At 28.5% G+C, this 13,391-nt stretch overlaps 1 protein-coding gene across 8 annotated transcripts in view; it reads left to right on the top strand.

Moving 5' to 3' along the window:
• The window catches only part of LOC114132669 (oxidation resistance protein 1), a 161,606-nt gene that overhangs the window by 111,639 nt on the left and 36,576 nt on the right, over positions 1-13,391 (top strand). For 6 of the 8 annotated variants that reach the window (XM_027998184.2, XM_027998187.2, XM_027998186.2 and 3 more), the window contains 2 exons: positions 3,106-3,162; positions 3,302-3,408. In XM_027998184.2, the coding sequence (XP_027853985.1) occupies positions 3,106-3,162; positions 3,302-3,408 (164 nt within the window). Of the gene's footprint in view, positions 1-3,105; positions 3,163-3,301; positions 3,409-7,278; positions 7,481-13,391 lie in introns of those variants that run through there. The other 2 variants (XM_027998188.2, XM_027998191.2) reach the window with 2 other exon arrangements.

Raw genomic sequence — 13,391 nt, 5'->3', positions numbered from 1 at the left:
TACACAATATAATATTATATATGCTCATTTGTGTGTGTGTGCGTGCATGCTGTATTGTGTATATATGCATATATAAGTTAGCGAGAAACAATAACGCGCCACTGACGTTGTCGTGTCGAACTCGTCGATTTCTATGTAGAGTCGAGGTTTGTTTCCCGAAACAACAATGACAGAAATAATTACATATTATGTTATCGGCGCCCGCTAATTTAGTGGGAAAAAAAAAATAAATAGTGAATATTATTCTTATTTCACGGAGAAAGCGGCGTTGTCGGCAGCACCGCGGGTACCTCGTCGTATCATAATATTATCATAATAATAGTCATCGTTGACCGCGTGCGCGTATGATGAAAACAATACATGATGTATGGAGTACAACAGCTATATGTTCATAATATGAACTATATTATGAGCGCGAGTATTACATAAACCGAGGCTGTTTTATAAAATAACATCAACTATTCGAGTTTATACATTAATAATAATACTTTTAATTACCATAGTAATATGCATACAAATGCAAAAGACTTAATTTTTCATTATTAAACGTGAAATGTAATACGTATACGGTCGTTTTTCTAAAAATAATATTTCAAAACCGTTTACGAACAAGCATAACATGGTGTGAAATTGCTCTAATTCTCATTATACCTAATATTCATCATTATACCATTTATACTATATAGAAGTGTATATCGGGTGATACATTTAACGCAAGAAACTATTAACGTTTATGAAAAAAATTGTATGTTTACATTATTTATGTTGTCAAACAACAATCTTTTTTTTTCATTTTTTGTAGCGTTATCATTTTTTTAAAATTTTTTATTGACAAAATGAATTTTTAATTCCTCATTCCGAACCGAAATATTTTTTGGAGTACTTCAATGTACAAAAATCGAATTTTAAATGAGAAGTTTAGGAGTCATACATATTTAAAGTTGAGATGAATGAAGGGGAGTGGTACAGGTTAGGTTAAAAAGGTTTAAATATGAAATAAAAAATGTATGTTGTCATTCAAAACTGTAAAAACTTTTTAAAAAATGTTGTTTTTAACGACCTAAAATCATCTTAAAGAAATATTTTCAAAAACGTAAATGTTTTCTAAAATACCGAATGTCTTACATTAAATATATCATTCCGTACATGTATATTATATTATTATATTAAAACACGTGTTAACAACTGCAACTGTAAAGCGACTTTTCACCATTATTGGAATGTGGGTTGGTGGGTGTTACACATGTCTTACACTGATTGTACAACTATAATTAAAAACAGAAAACTATTAATGCTTAATTATAATTTATTTTACGAGTTTTCCGACTAGGAATGTTTCACTCCCGATTGCTCAACTCGATCGAAAGAATAATGCATACCTATAGGTTTAGGTTATCGCTTTCTGATACGATGTGTAATTGTAGCAGCATAGCCATAGTATACTGAGATTTTCGAGGAAGAAATTATTGAAGTATATCAATATGTATTGATTAAAAATCGAGCGTTCAAGAAGTTATACATGAATAAATTGTAATATACCTGCTATAGGGATACGTATAGTATTTTTCTTCTTAAAAATCTTTGATAATAATATATGCTTTGTGCTCGTTGCGTTTAGTAATATAGACTGTGGTAAGAATTATAATGCCGAAAAAAGACGATTTCTATATTATAATATACAGCGAGTGAACGAAACTAGAACAAAAATCGCACTACATTCATAACGTCAATAATATTATACGCCTATCGTCGTTATAATGTATTATATAGTTGCACGACTGTATTATTTTTTTATTTATTGCTATTAGGTATATAATATAACATTTATGTTATGTGTGTTGTACAGTTTTTGTTTAATGAGTCTCGGTGGTCATAAACTCTGGCTACTTTATTTATTAAATTTTTTGTGTAGGGTATAGTAAATATAAAGTGCGTGTGCGCGTGTGTGTATTTACTTGCCGTGCCTCGAGTTACAGTTTAATGTGTTTTTAATGTTCTATTTTTACCGATTTATCGAGACCAATAATATTATTGTGTAGGAAAATAATTAAAACCAGATATAGGACAATTTATATTACGATATATTTTGTATTTACCTTTTTTTTATGCGTTTAATATAGCATAGTGCCCGTCGCCCCAACCCCTACCATACGGTGCATTGTCATAAGCTCATAACCAATTACCAAACATCATATACCTACATTATACTTTACCTTTAGTAGGTATAGTGAATTTTCGTGTCTGATGATTAAATTAATTGTCGTACTTTAAGAGTGTAACATAACCTAACCTTGGATATTTATCTATAAAGAATACAATATAGTCGAAATATATAAGGTTCAAAAAATGAACGAAAATAAACGAGAAATCTAACATTATACAAGCATACCTACGTAATTAACTATAAAACTGAACCATCGAACGATTCGAATTATGTTACAATGATTTCGTAGACGTTGTTAGTTGTCCATAGGCCATAGCCTAATAACCACGCTCCAGAGGTTTCATATAAATCTGCAAATAACTAATATAATTTCAGTATTCTCTAGTTTTCTATTAATATATTTCAATATTGATCCTTCTAAGACGTAAAAATAATAATTTGGGGAGAGTGTACCACGGGATGGTGTCAATACTTCTCTATAAAAGTGCCGACGTGTCGAGAAAAATATATATTATTATAGGTAGATACCATTAGACATTAGTAGGTACCTAAGTATATATTTTAATTTTTAACTTTGACTAATCAATATTTTTGATTATAAAATATTTATTAGTTTTCTAACGCGTTTACTGTGTACAATTGTATACTGGTACAATTAATTTTTGTATTATTCTATAAGAGAGTAAGAAACAGTATAAATTCGGTTTACACGAATTTGGTCAAAGCATGATAATATTCAGTATTCTATATTTATACTTATTTGTGTATTTTATAATTGTGTGCAAGTGTATAGTACTTTTAGTAGCTACTAGACAGTTATTTGGCTTATATCGATAATTATATTTTAGTTATTTAGCATATTATTTTCATTTATTTTATTTAGTGCACGTTTTTATTTATTATTTTGTAGTTAGTTATTTTGCATTTTTTTTCTATTACAGTTCTCGAAGAAATTCTGATTTTGGTGCTTCGAGTGATGATCGTATTCCATATAAAAGGTACTAATATTTTTTTTTCACTTCTTATTATCTCAATGTGCCAACACCGCCTAATCCGGCAGTAATTAAAATGTATATACTGTCGTATTGCAGTAAGTCATACCCATTCGTAATCAAATATGGTATTTTTGATTTCCAGGGGAAAGAGTCGAAGCGTTGACCATGGTCTTTCGTCGCCATTCGACTTGGATTCCTTGCGGAGTAAAGTTGAGGGCAGGTTCGAGAGTGTCGATAAACTTAACAGAGGTGAGTTTCTCAATATCCACGTTTTTATAAAACCCATTTTGAGTACTGTATAAAATAATTTTATCCATATAAGTTGTTAATCAAAAGTTAAAACCAAAATGCTCGTAATTCACTAATATAAACGATAGGGATATGGCCATATGAACATATAAATAAAAATAATTTTAACGACATGATGCATTTCAGCAGTACATCATGAAAAATGATACAAAATATATTTACTCTATATAATGTGCACCACTGACGGCGTTTATGGATTTTGAATTTTCGCCTCGTTTACCTAATTGCGCGTTGCGCCTGGGGTCAGCTAAACACTAATTGACCCTACCATGTCCTAGACCTGTCGAACCCAAAAACCCTTTAGTTAATTAAATATCCTTGGTGATTTATGGTCTGCTGGTCTATATAATATATAGGAATAGGTAGTGTAAAACGTTGTCGGCAACCCGGGCTTAGGTTAGGTATAAAACACCCGATACCAAAATAGTAAACTTAATTAAAAAAATCGAGATCTACGGCAGGACAAATGAGTCATTTCATAGTAAATAATCATTACTTCTTATTTTTATATTTTTTAATTCTTGAACATTAATGTAATATATATATATATATATATAGTAAATACGAATCACCAACATTCACTACAAGGTTTTAGAAAATGTTAAAAATAACAGTATGGAGAAAATGTAGTGAAAAATGTACTTTATGCGAAATAAACGTTTTGTTGGGGGTGGGGGTGTAATACAAGGTTTTAATAGTTCGTAGCTTAAGTTAATGATCAAAAACATACCCTAAGCATTTATGATGTTGTTTCGTTACAGAAAAGTTGTAAACAGTGACAATTTTATTTAATTATTGTACTCTGAAACAAGATACTTGTTTTCGTTATTAACATAATGCGTCGCGGGTTGCCGTTTTCGTAATATAATATTATATAATACTAATCAAATAAATAAATTGGAAAAAACAATTCTATTTTGCTTAAATTGAACGGTAAATCATTTTAACAAGTGTACAACATAAAAATAAAAATAGTATTGATAGCAGTTATGTACTTTGATTTTTGCACGTTAATTTTTTTTTACGCGTTATGTCGTTATGTTCTGGTACAACGTACTATTATTTTATTTTATTTTTTGTTTGAAAATTAATAAAAGTATACCATTAAGAATAAATATCTTATATTATTTTAAATAATTCACTATGGGAAGAAAGAAGAAGAGTTCCTATAAGTCATTATTTCCAGTATAGGTGTGGTTTTATATGTCTTTAATATATTTTTAAAACACTTAAGATAATAAAATGTAAAAATGATAAAAAAAAAATGAATTTATAAATAGATTGTTCCTGTATGATGCGTCTAAACAATTCTAGAGTATTTATTTCATATATTGGCTAATTATTCATTGTGCATGTGATTCATGATTTGTTTAATTACTTTAATTCCTTGATAGTTAATTGGTTATTACTCATATTAGATAATAGATAACATTTTTGTCAATTAAATAAGTAATTCGACCAGAGAATTACAGTATTACGTATAATATTATATTGTTTTAATTATTAACGGCTATTTACTAATTATTTATAGCAACGATTGCAAATTTTTATAGAAAATTATTCTACTTAATACCTATGTCCTTATAAAAGTCTAACACGTCATGACAAGATTCACGATTACCGGTACCGGGCAGTACATTTATTGATACATGTATTTCTTTATTGAAAACACGAACATACCTAACGATTTACTACTCGTTTTACTCGTACACATTTGTTGGGGCATCCTGTTCTTTTATTGTATAAATGTTTATAACCCTATCCTGTAGTTTCTTTTTTTCTTACAATGACATATTTAGAAAAAATAAAACATTGTTCCGTCCTAATTCTGATTATAAATTTATAAAGATATATTACATTCATGTAACCACTAATCGTTTAAAAATCAAAATTTTAATAGTGGAATTATAAAATTAAGGAATTCTTAAATTTTTCAAAAATTATTCTAATAAACAATTCAAAAAAAAAAATTAATACGTTTCGAAATAATACCAATGACTTATTGTTAAACGGATCATCCTATATATAATTAAATACCATGTTTCCAGGCTTAAAGTGTGATCCAAAATTTAAGTTAAGTTGTTCTTTAATTTATACATTTTAAATTCAAGCCGGCTGGTTCGATAATCAATTAGTTTTATTGAGTATAGTTTATTAAAAAATATCGTTTTAACAAATAAACTAGTCACCTGAGTTCGATTTAAAAATTTGAAAAACATATATGTTCTTTGTGTACTATATTTATTTATAGGCATGAACATGATCAAGTTTCAATTTGTTTGTAATCTTGCAAAATTATTCCGTATCACTTCATACTACGCATATAACATCTATCATCATGATTCTTGAGTTCTTGACTATAATAAACCTACGTTATTTAATATGTTAATTACCTATTCATTGAGTTTTGATATTTTTGTTTTTATTTATGTTTTCATAATTTTATTTTTTCTCGTTTTAATAATTTAAAAAAATATTATATTTACTGTTTAGTAATTTGAACAAATATCTAAAAATTTATTTTTTCGAATATGATAGTTTTTTGAATCTATTATAATTAAAGACAACACAGTGTTGAGCGGGGGAAAGTGAGGTGATGAAACAACATACATTTTTTGTGTAGTTTGTTTATGTTAATACTTAATTTAATACAATTTCAAAATGAATAACGATATAATTCAACTGAAGTATTCAAATTTTTATTTGTTTATACTTGATTTTATTTATATGCGGATATTCAACTATACACAAGCTTTTAGTAAAATTATTTACTTGTATTTACGTTTGGGGTAGTATGAACAGATAAAAATATAATTTTAATTTCCCCAGTACTTCTGTTTATAGCTGAGCACACGATTTAACTATTTATAATACTAAGGACGTACAAAAGTAGGCATCTTAGAAGTCATTTAAATAATTCAAGTATAATCTCTATTTTACTTTCATGTTAGATTTTTCAATTCGGTTTACCCGTCACATAAGTGCATGATGACATTCGTAGTATATAATATAGTGCATGTGTACATGACTATATATATTATATAATTAATTTGCTTTGAAAATATTCTTTAGTTGTATAATTAATAATAAACGTTCCTAGGGTTAATTAAATACGAGTTTAATATTAAATGAAATGGTGGGGTATGTAATATTGTAACAATGTAGTTTCTATTTTCATACTTTAAACTAAATATTAGATTCGACACAAAATTAATTGTAATTTTTACGTACCTACCTATTCTGTCCTCTGAGAGTATATAATTGGTATGTGTTAACAGTTATTGTAGGTACCTTACATAGTATCATATCGATTATCATTTTTATTCAAACTTTTGTCGATTTATGGATAATTTATTAATTTTAAGTCGGTCTTATGATTAAAATATATGTATTTTACTTTTTTAGGTCAGATAAACATTGCTTCGAAAAGTATAGGTGTATAATAACATAATGAATTAGGTTTGATTTGTGTTTTAAAATGGAAACTTGTAGTTGTACCGTACGATTTAAAAGGTTCTGCGCCTTTAATCTTTTTTATTTAAAAAAAAAAAAAGATTTTTTTATCTTCCATCGGTTGTATTAAACTGCGTAGTGCGTTTGTATTTCTCTTTCTCTCTCTCTCTCTCATCCACCCTTACTCTCTCACTCACACTCTATCTCTAACTCTCTCCCTCTCTCTCTCTTTTGCTTTCGTCGCCCGGACGGGGCCGTGCAAGTTCGTGCGCCGTCGACCCGGCGGCGGGACTATCAGCTGTGGGCTAATTTCGGACAGGGTGGACCGATCGATCAGCTATCCCCTGCGTGTATGCTCAATGTTTATAAAATACTGGTCCGCTCCCCGGGACGATAATCGTTTTCTACACTTTCCGGTTCGATGTCCGTACGCGTTAATTTTTGTTTTTAACTGTTATCGTCACAAACGATCCTATATCAAATATAGCGCCGCCGGGACCGAGTATCGATCTCGCAACACTGACTGAAACCCGGCCGAGCTCGAGATGGTATACCAAAGGTACGTGCGTGTAGTGTGTGATGTCTTTGCCCACGACTGTGTCATATCATCGCAGCGGTTTTTGTATATTATTATTAAAAAAAAAACTATGAGTAAAAAAATCATCATTTCGACGTCTCTCAGCCTTTATTTTTCCACTTGTGTATACTCGCTGCAGTATCTATATTCGTTTTGCGGGTATACACACATAGTATTGCGATTAAGCTTAACGCATCTATAAAATTAGTTGTCTCATCATTGTCTCTGTTCAAACATCATGAGAAATTCTTCCATATGGTAGGACAACCTAATCTAACCGCTATGCACGTTAAAATATATGGGGTTTGTCTGGAACAGCTGTTTAGTTTTACAATTCCCTATCCTCTATCACATTTTTTCCTCTCTACTTCATCCAGAAAGTATAAATATCTAATGGTATTTACCCCGTATACATAAATATTATTATAATATATATATTGTAAAGCTGTTCTCTAAGTCATCCTTTGCGAACGTTTACGTAGTACGATTATATATATATATATATATACGTTCTAAGTTGTATATAGGTACACCAATATTGATTTTCAACAATAACCGAATGCCCGTACGGTGTTTAATATTATATTATATGGCTCAAGGTTATAAACAAAATATTATATGTGTACCATAATATATATTTTATACAGTAATATAACACGCACGCATCACGCCGCAACAGTATTATTACTATTTGCCGATTCTCAAGAATAATAATATCATGATATGGATAAAAATATTAAATATATTATATCGTCATCGTCGTCGCCGCTGCCACCGCTTATTATAGACGTTTTATTATTATTATACTGTCACACTAGCCCAGGGATGATCGATATACCTCGCGCGTCTTGCGTACACCATGAATTTCAGTATAATATAAGGTACGTACGCGGAGGTGTAGGTATTATAATATATTATGTATAAATCGTTTCGGCTCGACACCGTCGCCTCCCCACCCTATAATTTTCACTTGCACGTAGGTACAATGTATTATAAATTATAGTGTTTTATATTCTTATTTTCGAGCGTCACATACACGACTGGCAATAATTTTAAGTTAGGGCCCAGAATGAGTTCACCGTGAGGACGACAATGCCCACCATGATCCCCAAATATCCCTCGCACTGCCGCGGTCGCAGCGGAGGTGTTCGTACAGCTATCGTGCTGCAGTGGCAGTAACGACTAAACTATTAAGAAGTATCGAAATAAAACTCAAAAATACACCCATCCCTTAGTGTCCAGTATTGCATATAGGTAAACTTTATTCTTATAGTACTTTATTACTTAAGTATAATAATAAATATCGATCACTGGGTGTCTGGTGGATATATGTAATAAATAAAATTGATGCAGAAATATACAAGAACTCTAGACGTAAATACCTTATTTATAGGCATTCAAAGTTATAAAACATTATTTAATACTTGATATAGGTAATATTAAAAATACATAATATAAGAGCAAAACGAGATAACCTAAACCATTTGAAATAAAAATTATAATAATAATATCAACTACGATAACGATTTGACAAATCATACTATGTATAGTATTATTTGAATTTTTTACAGACAGGAGAATATAATATTATTTTATCTAAGTATACTTACTGCATATATTATGATTTAACTGACAAAAGATAAAATGTGGATTTATTATAGTGTGTGATAATAAAGCTATTACCTATATATAAGGTAGGTAAGTTACAGCCACAAGCACTACATAAGTACAAAAAAGGGTCAACATAATTTTTTTTTTAAATTTGAAAACAAATATTATTATTATTATTGTTCATAACTTTGAGTAATATAATTTATCAGATTTAATGGAATAAAATAAATCACTGTGTATTGTAACTTTTTATAACTTTTGCCTTTTGATAGAATTTGAAAGTATATCGCAGGGTAGCCTGCATGACACTGATAATGAGACATCTGTCACTGAGCTATAGTCATGTTATCATATTATTTACTTAATATGTATGTTACAGAAAATATAGAAAACTTAAATAAAATATAAGTTCAGACAGCCCTTAAATTTAAAAGAATTAATATTTTTTTTATGTTTTCAATTATTTAAACGTTGAACAATTTTAATATTTAACAAGCTTATATATTTTAATGATATTTATATTTTTTATTTTCAATTAAACGCTAAAAACAAAATTGTGAGCACCAATGAAATTGAGCATAACCATGAAAAACGGTTGAACTACTGAAATAAATAAAAAATAAATAAATACATTTAACATTTATAAAAAATAACAAACAAATACTTTGGAAAACATAAACGCAAGTTTTTCAATTTTGAATAGTTCATATCTATATAAAGTTTAAACAAAATTAATTAAATTCAAATTTGGATTGTAATTATGATAAATATCATATATTATATAGGCGTACAATTACACATACATTGCATACAGATAATATATATACATTACAATTATAAAACGTAAAAAAAGCACAAACGTTTTTAATAACGTTATTTGTAATTATTTTTGTACATTATACACATAGGTAGATATACCTGTTATATGAGTTTATTTTTTTTATCATCCTGAAATTGTATTTAATTATATAACATTTTTTAAATATTTTTCTTTTATAACGTTATAAAATATGTTTAAAGTCCTGAGCATACAGGTATAAATTATTAAGTTTGGATGTTAAAACACTCAACTTAAGCCTAAATTAATGACCAACATGACGTGATGGCGTTCGATAGTTCATTGTGTATATAATAATATAATATAAAAATTCGATATAATCAAATAAATTCATTATTTACAAGTTTTTTTTTTTAAACTTCAAAAGTTCGAACCCAATAACATCGTAATATTCTAAAATAGGTACTAAATAAAATAATATGTAAATAATGATAATTGTCTGAAAATCTGACCCAAAAAACATTTTAAAACAACACGAAGCATTTTATATTTTCAAACGAAATTCAGGTTATTATATTATAAGTATATTGATTAAATACAGACACAAACACATTTTTTTGTTTGTCCGTGACAATAGTTTTTCTTGCGAAAACATTCTATTTTATACAACTACCTTATTGCGGCATTCGGTAAAACGGTGTTTAATTTTGTACATACATATTAGGCATTTAAAATATTCATATAAACTATTTGTCCTTGTCGTGTTGAATTTCTGTAAACGTAAATATTAGACAAATAATTGACGTTTACGCGAACAAAAAATACGTACTATTAGGCATCATTAATTAATTTCACGGCAAATCAATTGTTTTATGTTGTAAAAATGTCCAATGTGATACTGATTGTTTTTTTTTTTGTGTATTATTGCGCATATATTATTCACGCATATATTTTATATTTACTTGGGGGTTTACAAATTAATATTCGGTGAGATTGACAGAGAACGTTATGCATACATCAAAAGTAAATGAAATATTTTAATTTTAGATTAAATAATTTCGATGAAAATATTCGTATAGTTTATTAAAATAAAAAAAAAACAATTACGTCTTGATATTATAGGTTTTTAATAGGGCTGTAGTCTTTTATTGATTTTTCTTATAATTTTTTTTTTTTTTAGTAATTAGTATTCAAAATCGACCTCGTTGAATCCTTTGTAAAGTACTTTAATCTTGTTAGTAAAAAGAGGAAGACTAAGTTTGAAACTTCTTTCTAATTAAAAATACATTTCTTGTCTGAAATATATTTTTGAAATTGTTTTTCAAGATTTTTGCAAACGAAGAACAACGTTTTTTTTTTCATAATTTATCGAGACTCAATGTTTTAAAATAATTTTAACGTATACTTTTTGTATGCATTTATGGTGACTTTATGTTCGCAGGAGCATTTGATAGGCAACTTTTCATGCATTAGGCTATTGCCAATGTAGTGTTATTGTCATAATTAGGTAAATGATCATTGTTTATAAGTGTGAGGAGTAAGTTTGAACCTATACTTGCTCTTCACGAGGCAAGTATAAGTACAGGTTCCTACAATATAATGGCTATTTTATGAACTTGTATGCACATGCACTTATACTCTGTAATGACGAGTAAATATTTTATTTTTCACTCAAACGAACTATTAGAATTTAAATTATTTTAATAACTCAGACTAAATGCTACAGAAGGTGTTTATTCCAATTTTCATTATGAAAAATTATTTGAATTCTTCGTACATTTACAAAGGACTGGCCGAATCACATCTTTAGTTGATTAAAAGTGTTAGTTTGAAATATTTTAAACGCTTTTATTTCAATTCAGAAGACTAAGATAAAAAAAAACCCGGCTCGGTCTTTCTCTCGCAAATGCTGGTAAGTTATCGAAATAAAAGTTGAGGCGTATATACCTGTTTGAATAATCAGAATGAATAGTTTTTAACAAAAATACAATTGTTGAAAATCCCCTAACGTTTACAGTTTTGTTTTATTAACCTAGTTGTTACAGCTGTACTAATATTGTATATTATATTATATGCGAATAAAAAACTGTTTTTATTTTCAAATCCGATAAACGTATGACCTAAATATGAACATTAGAAAATACTATAAACCCGAACATAAAATTAAATCACAATATATTTTTTGAAAATTCATCAACTTGGAATTCAAGATTGAGTTGTATTTCTAAATTATGTAATTCTTGTATTCGACCAACTTCTTTAGATTTAGAGTTCTATATAAATAAAAAACTCTCAAATTTTCAAGGATTTTAATGTTGTATCGTAAAAAACTTTTTTGTTGAATCAATTTCAAGAATAAAATCGTAAAAAGTTGGTTAAAAGACAATTCCATTCGATTTGACGAAATCGGGCAATAAATAGTTTGTTCTTGTCTGAAATTAGTGATCTTACCTACACATTTAAACCATGTATAAATCCAGGATTACTTTTACTTTTAAAATCACGAAACGCATTAATAACTAGATAGAATAAAGTTAAAGTTTTCGCATATTTTTGCTCACATACTAACTACTATTTATGAGAGCTGCAAAAATTGGTCAATTATACAATACGTGTAGAACAAATAAAACTTAACTTTGGATGGTTAAAACGATTGCCTTAAAAATAAAAATTGGCAAGAAAAACTCATCACTGTATGTACTATTACATTACCATATAAAATTATATATTATGATGTTGAATAATATAATCGTGAGTGAAACGGTTTTCAACTGAGTTTTTTAATCTATAGTATGTATGCAGTTATTCAGAATATAATTGACATGTGAGATTAATTACATTTCTTTTACTTAACGAGATTGATCAAATTCAAAAAAGTATTCGGGTTTACTAATGTTGTGATTATAGCTACAACCTTGGCTATTATGTATTGTCACAACAGTATAGTTAGGTGTAAAATTAAAAAGAAAAAAAGCTGCAGAATTTTTAGAATATTTGTCTTTATAATATAGATCGTCCACTAATAAATGTTCCGGCTCACTGCTCGACGAATTTAAGCCGAGATTTTACGGCGTGTTGATAATGATAAAAACGTTATATGGAACAATAAAATAAAAGTAATATCGTTCGAGTCAACACTCGACATTATGACCAGTGAGATTACTGATCAGTTCGATAACGATCTACCTATATACAATGACGGGTTATCGTGACGACGTAACTCGTTCGATTACCACGCTGTAGGTATTATACTTTTTTTATTATATATATATAGTAGATTTAGGTAGGCAGTAGGTACGCAACAAATAAAAAAAAAAAAAAAAAAAAAAAAAAAAAAAATCGTGATATTAAAATTTAAAACACAACTCTATGCGCGCGTAGTCGACGGCATGTCGATAAAAGCGGTATATTTTATTATATTATTATGACGTCCTGTTTCGCGCTCAACTGGTTTGCATCTTTTGTATCACATTTGCGGTACGTACTTTTTATTTACGAGCCCGA

The sequence above is a fragment of the Aphis gossypii genome, chromosome 2 (genome assembly GCF_020184175.1).
Source record: "Aphis gossypii isolate Hap1 chromosome 2, ASM2018417v2, whole genome shotgun sequence".
Taxonomy (NCBI): domain Eukaryota; kingdom Metazoa; phylum Arthropoda; class Insecta; order Hemiptera; family Aphididae; genus Aphis; species Aphis gossypii.
The sequence above is the reverse complement of the archived record's forward strand: the minus strand, read 5'-3'. Positions and strand labels throughout refer to the sequence as shown.